The sequence below is a fragment of the Poecilia latipinna genome, unplaced genomic scaffold, assembly GCF_001443285.1.
Source record: "Poecilia latipinna isolate Pla-1442-1.1 unplaced genomic scaffold, P_latipinna-1.0 Scaffold1100, whole genome shotgun sequence".
Taxonomy (NCBI): domain Eukaryota; kingdom Metazoa; phylum Chordata; class Actinopteri; order Cyprinodontiformes; family Poeciliidae; genus Poecilia; species Poecilia latipinna.
In genome coordinates this window covers 315,237-332,918 of record NW_015113716.1, presented here as the reverse complement: position 1 = coordinate 332,918, position 17,682 = coordinate 315,237, and the positions used below count along the sequence as shown (strand labels likewise).

Genomic DNA, 17,682 nt, shown 5'->3' with positions numbered 1-17,682 from the left:
GTTCACTCGGCGAGTACACATACACGTGTACAGGGAAAGAAAAGAAAAAAGACACACACACACACACACGCGCGCACACATACACACGGACGCACAGATGTGAGCGCGCTCGCTCGGTTTGAGGCCAGGCTGGCAGGAATTAAAATGGGGGAGACAAAAGCTGAGCTCCTTCTGTGTGGAAGGACCGCTGGGAGTAAAGACGGACCCTGTGCAAACACACTGCTGCCACTCTGGCTGGAATCTTACCAGTAGAATATCTTAGCAGTGCGCTAACTGCTTGTGCATGTGTCTGCATGAGCTGAAAACAAAGATAAAATACAGTTTTCACATGGATTAGCGACCATAGCTAAAATCTGCTAATGCTTCAGACTCCCTCTAAAAACACTTATAGCTGTTTATTTCAAACAAAAAATATACTTTAATATGCAGTATGATGCACAGTGGAAGCCATGTTGGTGCTATGGCATAAGCTAATAGCTACACTCTTCCTTATTATTGCACTTGGGAGTATAGCCAATCAGCATCAAGGAAAATAGATGGAGCTTCTTGACTGGACGTTTTGCAAACGCCAGCCAATAGCAAGTCAATTAGCATTGCGGCTAGCTACATTAGCTTCCCATGCTGCGATTTCTTTCAAATATTTTAGATGTGCATGTCGAAAAAATTTGCAAATTGGCGGATTTTCCACAAAATAATTCAGTCATGTTCCACCGAAGTATTAATTACCTTGAACTTCTTTAAATTTCATCATGTTGCAATAAACTGTCATGTATTTTTTAGCAATTTATGTTTATCGTGATCGTTCATCAGCCCAAATTAAAGAGAATCTGTGGCGAGACAGACTGAGTCCATTCAGACTGAGTTTCAGCTGTTTTGCAAAGTAGATTGGGAAAAAATATTTATTGTACAAATGATTGAATCAGGTGGGCTGAATGCAAATTCTTACCCCACTTTTCAAGTTGATTTTTATTTTTATTGATAAAAGGTAGTGGTTGATTCAACTTGCATAAGCTGCTTTACTTGATAAGTAATTAAATTACGTTAATCAGATTTAATTAAGTTTGTTGTTTAAATTCACAATATAATTGATTTGGATAAACTTAATTCAATTGCTTGTTATTTAAGTCGGATTTACCATTCTCTTTTTTCACTGTTGAAAACATTTCATCCATTTAATTGTTTTGAACTGGTCTGTCACATAAAATCTCAATAAAATACACTGAGGTTGTCATGGAACAAATTGTAAGAAATGGAAAACTCACTGTTCCAAGCCACAACACACTGAAAAAAATTGTTCTTTGAACGAACTTTAAAAAGCTAATTGTATTAGTTTCACTCGAACTATAATTCTGATTTCAAATTATTGAAATCAGAATTATAGCTCGAGTAAAACTAATACAATTAGCAATAAAATGTTTGAGTCATTCTTTTAAGTCTGTTCAAAGAAACAAGTTTTCAGTGCATATTCTCAGTTAAACTAGTTAACTGGGGTTGATTTATGGATAAGATGAACAAAAATAATGATGATAAACACATCCCTTAAGCAATAAGTTACCATAATGAAATACATCTTCAGTCTTATAGTGTACCACATAAAATTGAGCAAAAATAGCTGCTTTATTCACATCCAAGTTTGACACATTCAGTTGCGCTAACTGTCAAGTTGCGCTAACTGTCAAGCTAAATTAGACTGTTGATGTCTGTCCTCTGGCGCCCCCTATCGTCTGTTGGGTGGAACAGCAGCATTGATTCCAGCTGCACGCCACAATAGTTAGCCTTTTTTTCTGCCCACTAAGCGATGTTCATATCTTCTTACATCACTTAGAGTTCATAGAAGAACTTGGTGTTCGGTTGAGGTGTAGTTGTAGTGAACACAAGCTTGACAGATAGTCTGCACTTAGAGTAATACATGACAGCCTGACTTCTAGCCTAAACATTTCCCTAAGTTATACTTGGGAGTGGCTCCATTTGGAGGAGTTGGAGCTAAAAGCAGGTTAGCTTAACACAAGGTTCCCCCTTTTGCTTGATGATACGGCGATACCCATACATCTCTGCGAAACCTTTTCCCAAACAGCTGGAACGGTAACCCGAACACGTCTAAGCCCCCTCAGCCCACCCGCCCGGACTCTTTGCTCTGGGATCAAATCCAAACAGTCTGATTGCTGCCTTTCTTCTCAGGTGACAAAAACGAGCCGTCGCGACATCAGTTTAAAAACCGCCATATTTATTGTTCGAATCAGCCGCCCGTCTCGCTCTGCTGTTGTTGGACAGGAGATAGAGCGCGGTGCCAACGAAGCCAGGAGGAAACCTGCTTTCCTTCCCCGCCCAACTACCCACTTCCCCCCTCAACACCTCACATCTCTGCAGCCTTAACCTTTGAGTCAAAAAAGAAAAGTGGATCGCATCGAACGGCTCCATGCACTATTTCCCAGATTAACAGCTTCGCTCCTCATCAAGAGCAGTGTAAACATGGCTCTTGGAGAATCACACTGCTTACCTCCCACCACTTTGGTTACCCCCCCTTTTTTTTCCAACCTTTTCCGTCCATAAATTTGGCAGTTAAGCCTCGGGTGAGTCCACAGAGACGAGGGTGGTGCACGGTTCAATGCGCTGCAGTCCCCAAAGCCCTCGGCAACCATTCGGCTCTCCAAGCCGTCCGCCGGAGCTTCAAAATCAAGACGTTTAACATTTTTTTAAAGCGCTTTGGTAGCCAAAAAAAAGGAAAGAATTGCTCAAAAAATGTAAAAGAAATTGTTTTGCATCAAGACTTTTGAAATATATGGGCGACTTCTTGTAAGAAGTGTTTGGAAAAAGGGGTCAACACGTAAAAAAACCCTGTTTTTTGACATATAAAACCTTTGTTAGTGTTGTGGTTTTTCCTGGTGTACTTTTTACATGCCATGATACAGTAAGGGAGTCTAACAAATCTAAACTAAGCAGCTGCTTCCAAGTGGGGTCCAAATGCTACAGAAGTTATACAATAAGACTCTAATTTTACTAATTCAACCAGCAATTTATCCTTCTTTTTCCTTCAGACAACAGATCACCATTACTGCTACTGTCATTTTAAAGTGTTTTGTTTGATGGGAAATATGTTATTTTTACTATGTTATATCGTCATCTTCCTAAAATAATGCCAAAAGTAAATTTTTTTGCGGGGGGGATCACAAACTCTTTCTTTCCTAAAGATGTTTTAGGCAAAAAGGGAAAAAAAGACTTTTGGCAAAAACTTACAAAAAAATGACAACACTTTGGTCATGTGGGTGTTTAAAGTGGTTCTTAAATAAATTTAGTGTAATATGGTAAAAGATGGCTGCACTCTAAAAATTTGCATATTGCATATGTCCTGTAATAATTCAGGTTATATATAAGAATTATTATTATTATTATTATTATTATTATTACACGAGTATTTAATTAGAAGCTGTGAATCATGGAGAATGAGGATCTTATATACCAGGGAGGGAGAGAGAACAATGGCACGAGAAGAGCAAGCGAGGAGTAAACACACTGGGGAACATAAATCTTAAAGAACTGGATACAGATAATAATCTAACCCAGTAAAATCTAAACATAAGTAAATAAGCAGCTGAGTTTAAATCTAAATATAAAATGAGTGACAGACAGAGAAAACAAAGAAGGTGAAATAAGCAAGAAAGTGTTTAAAAGGCAAACAATGGAGAAACTCCAACATTTAATAAACTTTTCACACCCATTTAGTGTTTTTTTTTTTAGATGTTTTTATTATAAACTAACAAAACATAGTTGATGATTATGAAAGAAAATGATAAATGATTGTTGGTTTTTCCAAAGGAAAATCTGAAAAATATGGCATCCATTTGTGTCCAGGCCCCTTTACTCTGTTACCCCTGAACAATTTATGTAATTTTCCTTTGGGATCAATAACTTACTTTTGAATTTGAATTTAAACAAATCCCAGCATGCAGTATAATGTCAGTGTAAATGGGCTGGATGCCAAGTTGAAACAAAGTATGAAATGAAGCATGATGATGGCAGCATCATGATTTGGCAGAGACAGGAATGCTGCTCAGGCTCCATGGGAAGACAAATGAACAGCAGAAGACTTGAGAGTGAGACTGAGGTGGAGCGTATTCAAAATGTTCGTACGTTATAATGGCCCAGTCAAAGTCCAAGATCAAATCCACTTCAGTGTCTGTGGCAAGACTTGAAATTCTCCGTCCAATCTGACCATTAGCTGAGAAGAACGGCGTAAAAGTTTAGTGTTAATCAAACAGAAAAGACGGAGGAAATGTGAAAACAACATTTTTTTGTTTTCACTTCATAACATTTATATATATGTCTATACATATATTTTAGCTCTTCAAAAAAGAACGTCGTACTCAGTTTGTATTTAGTCCATCGTAAAAAAAAAAAAAAGGCGAGACTTTCAGTAAAAACAGATCATTAAAATGATTGCCTGCTTGTAAAAGCCTAAACCACACCTAATTGCTTTAGATTTTACTTCCAAGGAGCCAGAAACTCTTGCATTCTGCTAAAAATGATTCTCATCTATCGTCCTGCGAGGCCGTTTCTGAATCTCCGTGTTGACTTTGGCTCCTTTTTCACTCACTTGCTGCCGAACTGCTGCAAACGGGACACATAAGGAGGGAAACAAACAGCGTGTAATAGTGTGTAAGGATTAGAACAAAAACCCAGTAAACACAGAGACGCATCAGCTACTGCTAACGTCTCTCCAAGAGTCGCCTTTAAAACCTGAACGTACAACGACTGAATTTAAAACCAGTAGAAAAACATTTAAAAAAAAAACAGAAGGTGAGTGACAACTTTAGAAAAGGCAATATAATATTAAAATAAGAGTTATGCACCTGTATTAGTTTTAGCCCTATGTAGTCGCTGCCCGCCGTGCGGCGTACAAGCATGTGACGCATTTATAAGGCTTCGTAATAACATGGACGCATACCGAGTTTTCATTTCAACTCTGTTGGACAGCACGGACTTCAAACTTTATAAAAGTGGTGTTTTTATATTGGTTTTGTGGTTATTTACTTCAAAATAAAGCCAGAAATAAGATTGATAATTTCCGCCTTATTTTGTGGGGTCTAAATGTACCACATTTCGAAACAACCAATGAAAATGTGTTGACGGTCTGTTGCTAGGTAGAACGGAGACACGCAGAGAGAGACGGGGAGGGGGCGGGGGGAGGACTTGGATATGGCAAGAGACTAGGGCACAGCCATGCTGTGGATTTTACTAGGTTTTTTAGACTATAAGTGTGTTATTAGAGTTTGTGGTGTGTGCAGTGTTAGTAGTTTTGCTAGTTATCACTACATGGCTTCATAGCGAGCGCTGACGCACTGAGAAGAGAGACTGCGCGCCGGGATGGCCATTTAGACCTCGTCTTCAAAGGGTTAAAAAAAGATCAGAATAACACATCTTTTCATTCAAATCTTTGTTGTGCAGTTACAGTTTTTCCTCATAAGTCAATAAACTTGAAGTATTAGGGCGAGGGAAAAAATTAAGTTAATTAAAGTCATGATATTACAAGAAGAAAAGTTGCACGAGAAGTCATAACGTTATGTGACGTAACGACAGAAGAATAAAATCATAATACTATCTGAATAAAGTTGTAATCTTAGTAGAGTGCAGAAGCAATTTTATGATAACTCCTAAACAATAAATAATAACAAAATGACTGCTTACTTTCATACGTAATTGTACGACTTTTATCTGGCAGTATTGTGTCTTTGTTCCACTAATATTATGACTTTTTTCTCATAAACGAAAAAGAAATGTCTTCGTCCGTAATAAGTAACTTTTTCCCCCGCTGAGACCAAATCAAACCCGGCATCTAAAACATGTCTCTTCTGGGTCGGGTTCTGTCAGACGTGTTCTGCCAGAAACTCCTAGAACTCAAGTCCCGACAGAGCAGCCGGGCGGTGTGACGTTCCCACAGACAGATTCCAACAGAACCTGATGACGCTGATGGAGACGTTCCAGCTCCAGGCACCTCCAGCATCAGCCGGACCACTTCAAGCCCCGTTCTTGGAGATGACTCGGCTGGTACTTATAATACATGCGGGACTAATAGCGAGGCTGGGCTTCGACTTCAAACACGGGCTTTATGGTAAAACTTTGGCATGCAATCCTGCACGCACACACACATACACACGCACACAAACCCGACAACAAATTTCTCACATTTAATGTGCGATCCTTCCAGCTAACAGCCCAAACAGACTTTGAAGTGCGTTCCACTCGTCTATTAATGAGGAACGTTATTCAGCCGGCGTGTTTGAAAAAAACAACAACAACAAAAAAACCCCGCATCGCATCGGAAAGTCGATCCGAGAAGGCAGACAGCCTGTCTGATCACGGCGGATTGCTCACACGCTGGCGATCGCACACACGCCCAGACGCAGTTAGCGGTGAAAGTGGAAGCCCTGTAATTTATAGAGTTATTTACTCCTCTGTGCGCCTTAAGGAGCCGGGGCTAATGAAGAATCCGATGGTCATGACGGGTGGAGGAGAGCGGGCTAATTGGACTGAGGTTTTACGCTGGTGGAAGGCCTGTTTCCCCCATCTGGGAACGTCTGAAAGGAAAACCCGGCTCGAGTCAACGATTTCCTACAAACCTTTCATTGCTGTGATTGAAATAAAAGCTTGTTTCTGTTTATTCACAGACAAACGTTTGTTTTTCTGTTCTTGTTTTCTCCCCCCCCCCCACCCCCCACCTCGTCTCCTCTCCACCTTAGCGTGCGACTGTCATCCGGTTGGAGCGGCGGGGAAAACGTGCAACCAGACGACAGGCCAGTGTCCCTGCAAGGACGGAGTGACGGGGATCACCTGCAACCGCTGCGCCAAGGGTTACCAGCAGAGCCGCTCCCCCATCGCGCCGTGCATAAGTAAGCAGCCACATTTTCACCAGGAATGCGCCGATAAATCGGCAGATTCTCTTCATTTCTGGGAGATCGGTGATCGGCTGATGCTTACATGTGAATCCAATCTTATCCACCGATCTCATCGACCTGAAGGTCTAAAAATCAGCCACCGTCCTCTGGCTCTGCCATGAGAGAGGTTTGACTGACAGACCGGCCCACCGGGTCATGTCTGCAACTGTTTGCAGTTCAAAACAGTCACCCCACTGTTGCCATATCTAGCAACATTTCAGGAAAAGAAAATTGAATCTGCAAGCCAGGCTTCTTAAAGATCGTTGATCAGTCAGAAAACTCCAATTGAATTTTAAACAGAAAAAATAAATACGTATTTGTTTTCAACATGGACACCCTAAACTCTGCTGAATTTGATCCCAGTTAAATCATCTTAACACTAATCTAAACCACAAACTTTAATGTGTTTTTTAACAGGCCAACAAAACGCAGCATAACTGTGAACTATGAAGGGTAAATAAGAATAAAATCACCCCAAACAAGACACACGTTTGTATTGCACCTCCTTCACTTCCAGTGGAATCAAATGTCTTCAGAAATCCCGAAATTACTAAATAGAGTAATGATGTAAAAATGTAATATAATCTCAGTATAAATCCTACAAAAACCTCTGAGATTCTTTTCCAAAACATTAGCGAACAAACAGGACAGTTCATGGAGAAACTTGAACCACTTTGAGGTCGTAGCTCAAGTTTTGAGCATCTTCCTCAAAGGTCTAAAAATGGAAAAGAGGACGATAAACATGGTGGTGGCAGCATAATGCTGGTGATTGTCCACCTTCAGAGCTGACATGAAATTGTTTACATTGAAACACATTCATTCATTAGAATGGCCTAGTCAAAGTCCAGATCTAAGTTGCAATTGAGAATCTGTGAAATGTGAAAATGCTTTTCTTGTTTTTTCTTAATCGAAAAAAAGAAGAAGATAAAAACAAAGCTGTAACGCTCCACTATTAAAGTAAATCTGTTTGGCCTCTTATTGCTATGCAACCAGAGAGGACACTTTCAAAATAAATAGATTAAAATAAATAAATAAGAAGAAATAAAATGAAAAAAGAAAAGAAAATTGGTTTTCACAGCTTCTCCCTCATCCAGTCTGGTCATGGTTGAGTTATTTTGCAAAGAAGAATGGACAAAATGTCCAGTTTTTTAATGTGAAGCACTTGTAGAGACAATTTAAAATATGTTAAAGGTGATACTACAAAGTGTTTCATTTCAGGGGGAGGGGTATTGAGGTATGAATACTAATACAAAAAAAATAAATAAATATTTTATTTTTTTTTTTTGCTTCCTTTTCCTTCCGCTTCACATTTCTGCCTTATTTTATGTTGTTCTATCACCTGAAACCCCAGTAAAACCCACCGAGGCAAAATGGAGAGGAAAAAAACGCTCCATGTGTATAAAAGCTATAAATTCTGAAGCCAAAGCCTAAAGATTAGGAAATTCTCACACGCTTATCGTCTACCAAACCACGACTACGCATTGTCGTCGTATCCTAGCGCCATTATTATCGTTTTTCTTTCCCAAGAGATATTCAGCCTTTTAAACCAGCAGCCTGGACAAACAGATCGTTAGGACTCGAGCGACGCAGCCATGTTTGTCTTCAGCGCCCGCTAACGGTCCCCCCTCGCAATAAATCTCCTCGGCCGCTCCGAGGGAAGGAGCGGCGGCCGACGTGTTCATTGGCCGTATCTGCAGATTCCAGACCTTCTCCAATAAACGCCGCGCAGAGCAGAGATAGGACGCTGGTACCTGCTGTAGCTGGCTGCCACCAGCGGATAAGATAACGGCGATGTCAAGGAGGACGCGCCGGCTATTGTCCCCCCGTGTCGACAAGGCGGACACGACTGGACGTAGTGTGGTAACCAAGGGCCGGGGTCTAATAAACCAGAGGGGGGGTCAAAGGGTTCCCCAAGACTGTGAATGTATTTGGTTTCTCGTGTATATGTATTTTTCTTTTACAGATAATGTCTTTTCCTTTTTAATGTTATGTTGTAAAAAATTTTTGTGATATCAAACTTTCTGCCAGCTACGAATTTAACAAGACCAGCACGATCAGTGCAGGGAGAAGGGAACGTTTATGGAAAACCCTGCAGCAGAGATGCAATAAAATAAAATAAGAGAGAGAGAGAGACTCGCAAATGGGTTCATGCTTCTTTACTTCACTTTTTCACATTTTATCTTGTAACCATAAACTTTAAGACGTATTTTATTGGAATTTTGTTTGACAGAGCAACACAGCGTGTACATGCGCTTATTCAGATATCTAACATCATAGCAGAAGCTTAAAATGTTATAGCTCATTGTCGTAGCTTCCCCAGCTTATTTATAGATGTAGTGATTTTAATATATGTATATTTCTGAATTTGATTTAAAGAAAATAATATAAAATTAAGGGGAAAAAAATTGTTCAACTGATTCAAATAATACTGACCATTCTTTAGCAGAAAACGTTCCGTCAGATTTCACAAGTTATACAAGTAATTTCACGTGGTGTAAGGAAACATTTGGTATGATGTGTATTTAAGAAAATTATATAAGTTGTTTCTTTTTTTTAAAAAAATAAAAATACATAAGAATCTGAAAAGTGCGGCGTGCATTTGCGTTCAACCCTCCTTACGTTTTTACTGGGCAGACAGAACATGCTGCCTTCAGAAGCCTCCTAAAAACTACATAGTGATTTAATTTTGATATGTTCAACCGAATCACAGAGGGGAAACATGGTGGTGGCAGCATGATGCTGGGTTGAATGTTTGTTTGTTTTGTTTTGTTTTTTTGAAACATACGCCTCAATTTGGATTTCTAAATCTATAGACTTTGACACCCAAAAGAAATCATTAAAATTTTTTAGTAATTATGAGACAAATTGTTATAATGTTCGAGGGGTGTGAATACTTTTCCAAAGCACTAAATAGGAATTTCTTTAAGTTTTTTTTTTTGTTTTTTTTGAAGTGCTCTTTGGTAAAATTCTGCTCTTAAAATAATTTTAAAAACCTAATCGTTTTTTAAAATTATTGCTACAAAAAAGTGTAATTTTCATCTCTGTCTTACAGAAATCCCTGTTGCATCTCCGACATCGACTTACAGCAGCTATGAGGAGCCGTCAGGTGAGCGACCAGAACATTGTTGACTTCTGCCGCACTCCAACTGAGCTTTAATTTTTATCTCTGCTGCACCAAACGTACTTTTTTTTGGGAGCGATTTGATGAAATAACTCAGCTGAGTTCAGTTTCAGCTGTTTCTTTGGGGCTTATAATGATACGTTGGCGTATTTCAAGCGCAGGCGCCGACATGAGCCGAACTCGGTGAGATCAGACTGCCGCTGATGTAAACTCCAGATATTTTGCCAGCTCTCCCTGCGGCCTTGTCGCCTGTATTCCCAGCCTGCCCAGCAGCCTCCCCAGAGCTTCAGCTCTAATCTGATTACATGCTTCATTTGCACCAGTTTGTATTTCTATCAAGGCTGGCTGTGCCAGAAGAGAAGCCCTGCTGGACCTCATTGTTCATGTTTCCCCCCCACCTCCAACAAGAGTCTCCGTGTCGGACCGCTGGCATAATATGATTCGTTACCACCTTTTAAAAGTTTATTTCTTTTTTTTTTTCTTTTTAAAGAGTGGGAGAGCGTGATCTGGGTTTGTTTGAACAACCCGAGTCACCTCTGGTCATCGATCACCGCGGCCCCCCAAAGCCCCCTGACCAAATGAGGCACCACTGACTTCACCGAGCTTTGTTGCGATCCTTCGCTTCCCCCGGCTTTAGCGACCCGCCGAGAGAGTTTGGATTTCTTGTCAGGCGTCTCCAAAGACGGACACCACCCTCCAAATTAGGAGGAGCGCCGGTCTCCGGGGGGACCCCCGCTGGAATGAACGTGGGCGCACAAAGGGGGCGTTTGTCCTCGCGGCGGGAGATCGGACCTTAATGAGGGCCGCAGGCGCAATGGGACGCACCGGCTAGCGCGCCGCTGTGCTAATGGGTAACGTCAGCTATCAAAGGGGGGAAGCATGATGAAGGCCCCCCCTTAGATAAAGAGCACCCCTCCTTTTGCCCTCGTCGCTTCATTTGGATGGAAATCAAGCGTGCTCGATATGGACTCGTCAATTTTCATTTACTTTGGGATTTCCTCTTTTCTAATTTTCTCCCCAGAAAGGAGCCGGGCATTCTCCGACTTCACTCCTCATACATGAATTCGATCCTCATCCCGCCACTTTTTTCCCCCCCCTTTTTTTTTTTTTTTTTTTTTTGTGAGAGGGAGGAGAGGGCGTGTTTTTCTTGCTCTATCATTACCTAGGCAACCTCATTCACACAGAGCATAATGGGGAAGAAAGGGAAAGACTGGACAGAGGGCTGGAAGAAATAATGAAGTTTGTCCATATTCAGGCGAGCTGAAAGGTCTCCCCCCCCCTCTCTCTCTCTCTGTATTGCCCCCCCTCTCTTTCTTTCTCTCTTCAAACTGCCCTGCCCAGCTTTCCCATCCGCACCCCCAAAAAATGCCCAAGGCTTATTGCTACCCGCCCTATCACTAGGCTTTACTCCTCTGCTAGCTTTTGGCTTTAAAGGGTTCTAATTTCTGACGGGGTTCACTACCCCACACTTCCCTCCACCCCACCCCGCCCTGAGTGACCTTCTTTTACGAGGGCCTGACCTTGGGGTAACCCGCACAATAAACAGCAGGACACTGACGAGAGCGCTGGGCCGGAATGGGAAACATGGAGGCGTAGAGCAGGAGCGTGCTGACAGACACGGGAGGATGTGTGTAAGCTTTAATCTGTTTCACACTCTTTCTCCAAAGGCATCCTCGAGTGTCTGGGAACAAAAGTAGTGTGACACTCAGCGCTAAGGGTGTAACCAGATCGTTGCACGAGATGATGTAAAAACTCTGTAATTTGTTGTCCTGAGAGAAGTCTGCCTTGCTAAGCTCTACACATTTGCTATCAGCATTACTTCATCCAGTCAAGTTGGTGAGAGCTAATGTTTTGAGCTTTATGGGCTTTAAACCTTGTTGTACCAACGTTTGAAGCTCTTTGTCGTTTTCAAGCATTTCAACGCGGTTCCATAACTTTTCCATCTTTTCCCCGTCCATCCCTGAAGCCTGTTCACCGTGTCTTTCATCTCTGTATCTTTTAGCTCTTTTAGCTTCTTCAGTAGCCACAGTGTCCGCTGCCACTCCCATCAAATTCCCAGTCATTTTAGTAACTTCTGCAAAGACCCGCTCGAACTGGCGTATCTTCTTTTCAGACCTTTTGTCTCCTTGTTAGACTCAGCAATAGCGATTATGTATCCTTAGTGGCCATGTGATTAGCATCTTTAAAATATTTCAACGTTGCTGCCAAAAGAGAGAGAAAAAAAACACTTCACCAAAGAAGTAACGACTGCAGTGTAGATGAAACAAGATAAAGTCCAAATCGAAAATGGCTTATTAATATCAGACAAACTTTCAATAATATCAGATAAACTTTCAAATTAGCAGCTTTTGTATTAGCGGTTAGCTAAGTGACCTAAGTGAGCATGCAATTAGCATTTACATATTTCGATAATATTTGTTGCCATGATTGTGAAAGGAGAAAAAAACACTTCTCCCACAATCGTTTTGTTGATGAAACAGTATATAGTCCAATTTCAAAACAGTTTAGATAAACTTTCAAAGTAGTGGCGAGGTAAAATATGAAGTAGTTTTTGAGTTGTGCTTTTGTGCTAACAGTCAGTTAGCAAAGACTAAAGAAAACGTCAAAGAAGCCTCCATTGTTTTAAAGCATTTATCTGCCAGAATTTTATTTACTTGGTCAAAAATAGAAACTTTAACAGGGATGAAAATTACCTATAAGCATTTGGAGCATAACACAACTGGCTAACTGTTGTTAGCAGCTAACAATGCTAAATTAACAGCTAACAATGCTGAATTAACATCTGAAAATCACCCCAAAAATTTATAATTTTTTACATTCTAAATTGACATTAGAATGTAAAAAATGTTTTTATTTCAACATTTTAGGAGTCCCTTTACATTAGTGAAAGATCATTTATGAATAAGTCAAGTCACACCTACAAAACATTTTTAAAACACATTTTGTGATTTGTGAAAAACTCATGGCACTGTATGGCGTCACATTCCTGCCTAAAACCTTGGTGAGAATATTAAGCAATCCCACTGACTATATTAAACAAGGAAGGACGTGGCTCTGCCCCCTTCCATTTATTCCCAGGCTCATGAATGCAGCATGGTAAACATTAAAACATTGTGCTTACCATGTTTTGCTGTAAGCAGAGATAAAAGACACAATTATATAGATAATGGCAATTTTCTGGGAAGCTCTCACCACACATCACATACCTCTGAGTTTAACTGACATATTTGTCAGTCCAGTCTGACCAGCCAGAATAAGATTAAGGTAATGAAAAGGAAAGAAAAAATAATTATAAATACACTAAAAACAACAAAATACATGTTCCTTTTCCTTACCTTACCTTCTTATTCTTCTTCGCCCTCCTCGTCTTCCTTTTCTTCTTCTACGTTTTGAACCCACGTCACTTTCTTCTCATTTTGGGCCAAGTCCCGTGCTGATAATCCAGGCAATCAAATCAATCAGAAGAGCTTCTTCCCCCAACTGATAACTGCATCCGCTAGCCAGAGAGCGAGCCTAACGTCCTGGAGACATGCTGCCCATGCTGCATTCAGGGGCGGTGGATAAGTGGAAATACACTGTTGTGATTTCTGTTGTTTTTTGTGTGGCAGGAATGCCAAGCATTGTCTCACTAATATAATAAACTGATCCTATATGCTTCAACCATATATGGTGCTAGAAGAATGAAGATGAAATTGTCCAAAACCCTTTTTTTTCTGTAAAAGTAACTTGAAGCATTTTAGCAAAAATCTTGTGTGCACACTGTTCTTTATTGTTCAGTTTCATGGGGACAAGTATTAGGTACAAACAAAACAACGCTTTAACATTTATAGCCTTGGCTAATTTAAAGTGAACATCCCCAGATGGCCCTTTAACAACATAAAACAGTTTAAAAGACAATAAAACAACACAGCGGGACAAAATGCTGTACATAACATAAATCCTAAAATTAACTTGATGCAGACCATAATAAAACAAGAGCCATGATGGTGCCATCATGGGACGGGCTGCTAACCACGACTACAACCCTGGTCTTCCTTAGGTTCAGTCTTAAGTCTAAAAATCTTCCAGCCTGGAGTTGGTATCAAAACCTGAGGGAAGGATTTTCACACATTATCGACTCCCACAGGAAAAACACCTGTTTACCTGAAGAGGTTTTATGAAAAGGTTCCTTGCAGTTGTCGCTGGATGCACCCTCCGGATTGAAGGGGAACCACAAGGTCACTAAACACCTGAGGACCCTGAACCTCCCATGGTCTTAAGAGACGGAATCATTTGGACTCCATGGGATGTTAACTCTGTGCGCAGTCCAGCAGGGTGGCATCGACCCCACGTGCGCTTTCCCAAGATTTTTTATGTGTGTGTTTGTATGTGGTTTTGGGAACTGACGGTCTGATGGGACAATCCCGTCGCTTCTCAGCTGTCCGATCGTGACAGTCGGCGCACTCCTGAATGTGAGGGTTAAAAATTTATGATATGTTGCAATATTGAACAAAGTTCTCAAAGTTCATCGCATTCAGTTTTTTTGTTTCCTTTATTTATGTTTGTCAAATTATAGTTGAGAATCCAGAACAACACCTGAAATCTGCTCAATGTGTCCATTATCTTTCAAATTTAAATCAGAGCTACTGATCGCAGACCGGTCCCTTGAAGAAAAGCAAACTCAAACTGTTTTTTTTTTTTTTTTTAACATTTCTCTTAAGACGAGCCTCATCTTACCTCATTGACAAGCTCCGAAAGATAACTTCTGACCTTATACTCACCAGTTAATTTGTCCAACTTCCTTGTCTGGCTTGCCAACAATCTTCCCTTACTCAAGCACCATAGAAGCCTCAGCGCCTTAGAAATGCATTTATTTTTTGGCAGTAATTTGAGTGCGCAGCAGAAGAAAAGAGACAATTACAAAGACAATGGATGCAAATGATTTCTAAGTGCAAGTGGCTAAAGTTAGCATGTGTTCTTTAGCATTGTCACTGTTGCTAAACCAAAGGCTCCTAATGATCCGCTGTGTTCGACACCGAGCATATATTTTGAAAAACATAGTTTCAGTTTTGAGAATAACTGAAAACTGAAAGGATTAAATGTTAGGAAATAATTATTTTCTGGAACATCATGTTCCGCCACATCATTTAAGTATGCATGCTGTTTTTCTGTTCTGCTCCCATCCCGAATAGTTTGTGCATGCTGGGATTAACAGGCTGGGATTCACAGCATTCCACCGCAACACAACCGAGTGCTTTACTTTTCCATTAGGTCGGGTCATTTTAGGTTATATTTTACTTTCAAATTGAAGGACAGAATGAACATCTGGGAGTGAAAGGCAGCGACTCCACTGGTATCGCCAAGGTCAGATAATGATCAGCCAATTAGAATCATGCAATAACGTGACTGGTTTATTTGAAATTGAGTTTTTCCAAATAGATTGCTTAAATCTTTTCTTATTCTTGCTAACCCAGTATTGCATTTGGATGGATTTCACAGGGGCAAAGTTTTAAATATCACACAAAGCATTTAATAAACAGCTGGATAAACATTGCTAACATGTACCTCCTCTTTTTTTTCCCTTTTTCTAATTGGCAGATTGCGAGTCTTACTGTAAAGCCTCCAAGGGAAAAATGAAGATCACCATGAAGAAGTACTGCAAGAAAGACTTTGGTGAGTGAGTCCAGCAGCAGACAGGAATGCGGGCTTCGCACACGAAAGTCCGCACTCATGAGGTCAAACGCCTCAATTATTCCCAGCCCAATAACGTTCAATCCGTGCCTCGAACCGTCGTCTTCGTGTCTCCATTGATGATTTACTGAAAACATAGCTGGGCCACGTCGGCTTCTGCTGATTAGTCCGACATATTTTGAAGTCTCTGATGTGGGCTGTTGAGAGGTCTGCCCTTGAGCGTGGTTGTGTTTTCAGAAATCCTATCTTAAGTGGAAGACACGGACAGTGAAAACTGAGCTTTTCAAGATACACAAACGCTCGCCAAGGCTCTGACACTGGTAATTGCTCATTTTCTGTGCCGATTCGCTCAATCTGATTGCATCGCAGAGATTTTTTCCTTGACGTATTTCCAGGTCTTATCTCTTGCGATAATACTCTGGGGGCTTCTGGGAAGGTTTGAATGGAAATGTTCAAGGACTGACTTGAATTTCTTGAAAGACATTTAGTGCATTCAGCAATGCACTGCCAGGATTTTAAACATCAGCGATGTCTAGCACTGTTTCTAATAATGTAGCTTTTTACAAAAATATTTTTTTTTTTACCTTGCAGGACGAAGAAGGAACAAAAATACTTCATGGTTTCCACAAGGAAATCTTTTAATGTCCACATTTATTTGAACAACTCTAAATGTGCAATTCCAGTCAGTTTAGTTATCAGTATCTATGTTTAAATTTATCCATTTCAAAAGTAAATGCACTGAATGGAAACATGTCAATTTGAAAAAAAAAAATCCTTTTTAGATAAATGTTTTGGCACCAGGATGGTGTTTTTCGCCGTATCAAAAGTGGTTTATTTTGCAAAACCGCATCAGAAACATTTTTTACGCATCACACAACTCACATGATCAACAAAAGGATGTTGCTACTGTCGGAAACCACAAAAAATAAGACGACAGGAAGTAGTTGTGTCGTCATGGCATGGCATGTTTTTAATGTCTTACGTGAACAAACATATTCACATGTGATTTTAAATTTTTTATTTAATGGAAACAGTGTGATTGCAAAATTGTGCGTTTTTTTTTTACACTTGTGGAATATTGACAAAGTTTTTTACACGTTTGTAATGGAAACGAAGCCATTGGCACAAATGTCGCATCAATTTTAGATTTTCAATGACGTGCTTCCGCTCTTCTTTCTCCAGGAAGAAATATTCACACTACAAGTGTTTACAAACAGGAATTTTTAGTAAAATAAAAACGGATTCATCCTGGCTTTGTTGTGAATGTTCTTTAGTCGACACTGGATTGAAATGAAAACGGGCGACTGCCTGATGTTAGGATGTAAAGGACTTTGAACCGCCTTGTTGCTGAAATGTGCTGTGCACAGAATTAAACTTGAAACTTTAACTTGAAATATGCAAAATACTCTGTTATATTCCTATCTTCAACCAGTCAAACTTGTCATGTTTTATTCTTACTCTGGTCTTAGTTTAGTTTTATTATATCTATTATATCTTCCTGGTGTTTTAGTTATAGTTTGATTCATTTCTTAGTTTCCCTGTTGGTTCTGTCTCCTCTCACAGCTGCAGCTCGTTACTAATCAGCCACCTGTTCTCTATCCACTAATCAAACTCACCAGTATCCAAGTCCTCAGCTGCCAGTCAGTCACTGCTGGATTTCTCTGTTTACTTCATGTTCTCCTGTGTTTGTTGTAAAGTTTTGACGTGTCATCCATCTGCGTTTTGGTCCTGCTGGTTCACACATCATAACAAAGTTATTGTAAAATAAAACAAACATTTCTGTTTCCATAATTTATGTGGAACTTCTCAGGCTCACTGACTTGTTTCAAACTTTTTTTTCTCTGCGATCTTTTTTTTTTTGGCCTTTAACTTTTTTTCAGTACATCTGACATCACAAGAAACAAAAGGAGTGTGTATATATATATATATATATATATATATATATATATATATATATATATA

General features: G+C 40.1%; 1 protein-coding gene across 3 annotated transcripts in view; it reads left to right on the top strand.

The window, feature by feature from the left end:
- LOC106959604 (netrin-1-like) overlaps positions 1-17,682 on the top strand; it is a 72,142-nt gene that overhangs the window by 42,888 nt on the left and 11,572 nt on the right. For all 3 annotated transcript variants that reach the window (XM_015052302.1, XM_015052301.1, XM_015052300.1), the window contains exons 4-6: positions 6,735-6,884; positions 9,982-10,035; positions 15,628-15,702. In XM_015052302.1, coding sequence (XP_014907788.1) covers positions 6,735-6,884; positions 9,982-10,035; positions 15,628-15,702 — 279 coding nt within the window. The remainder of the gene's footprint in view (positions 1-6,734; positions 6,885-9,981; positions 10,036-15,627; positions 15,703-17,682) is intronic.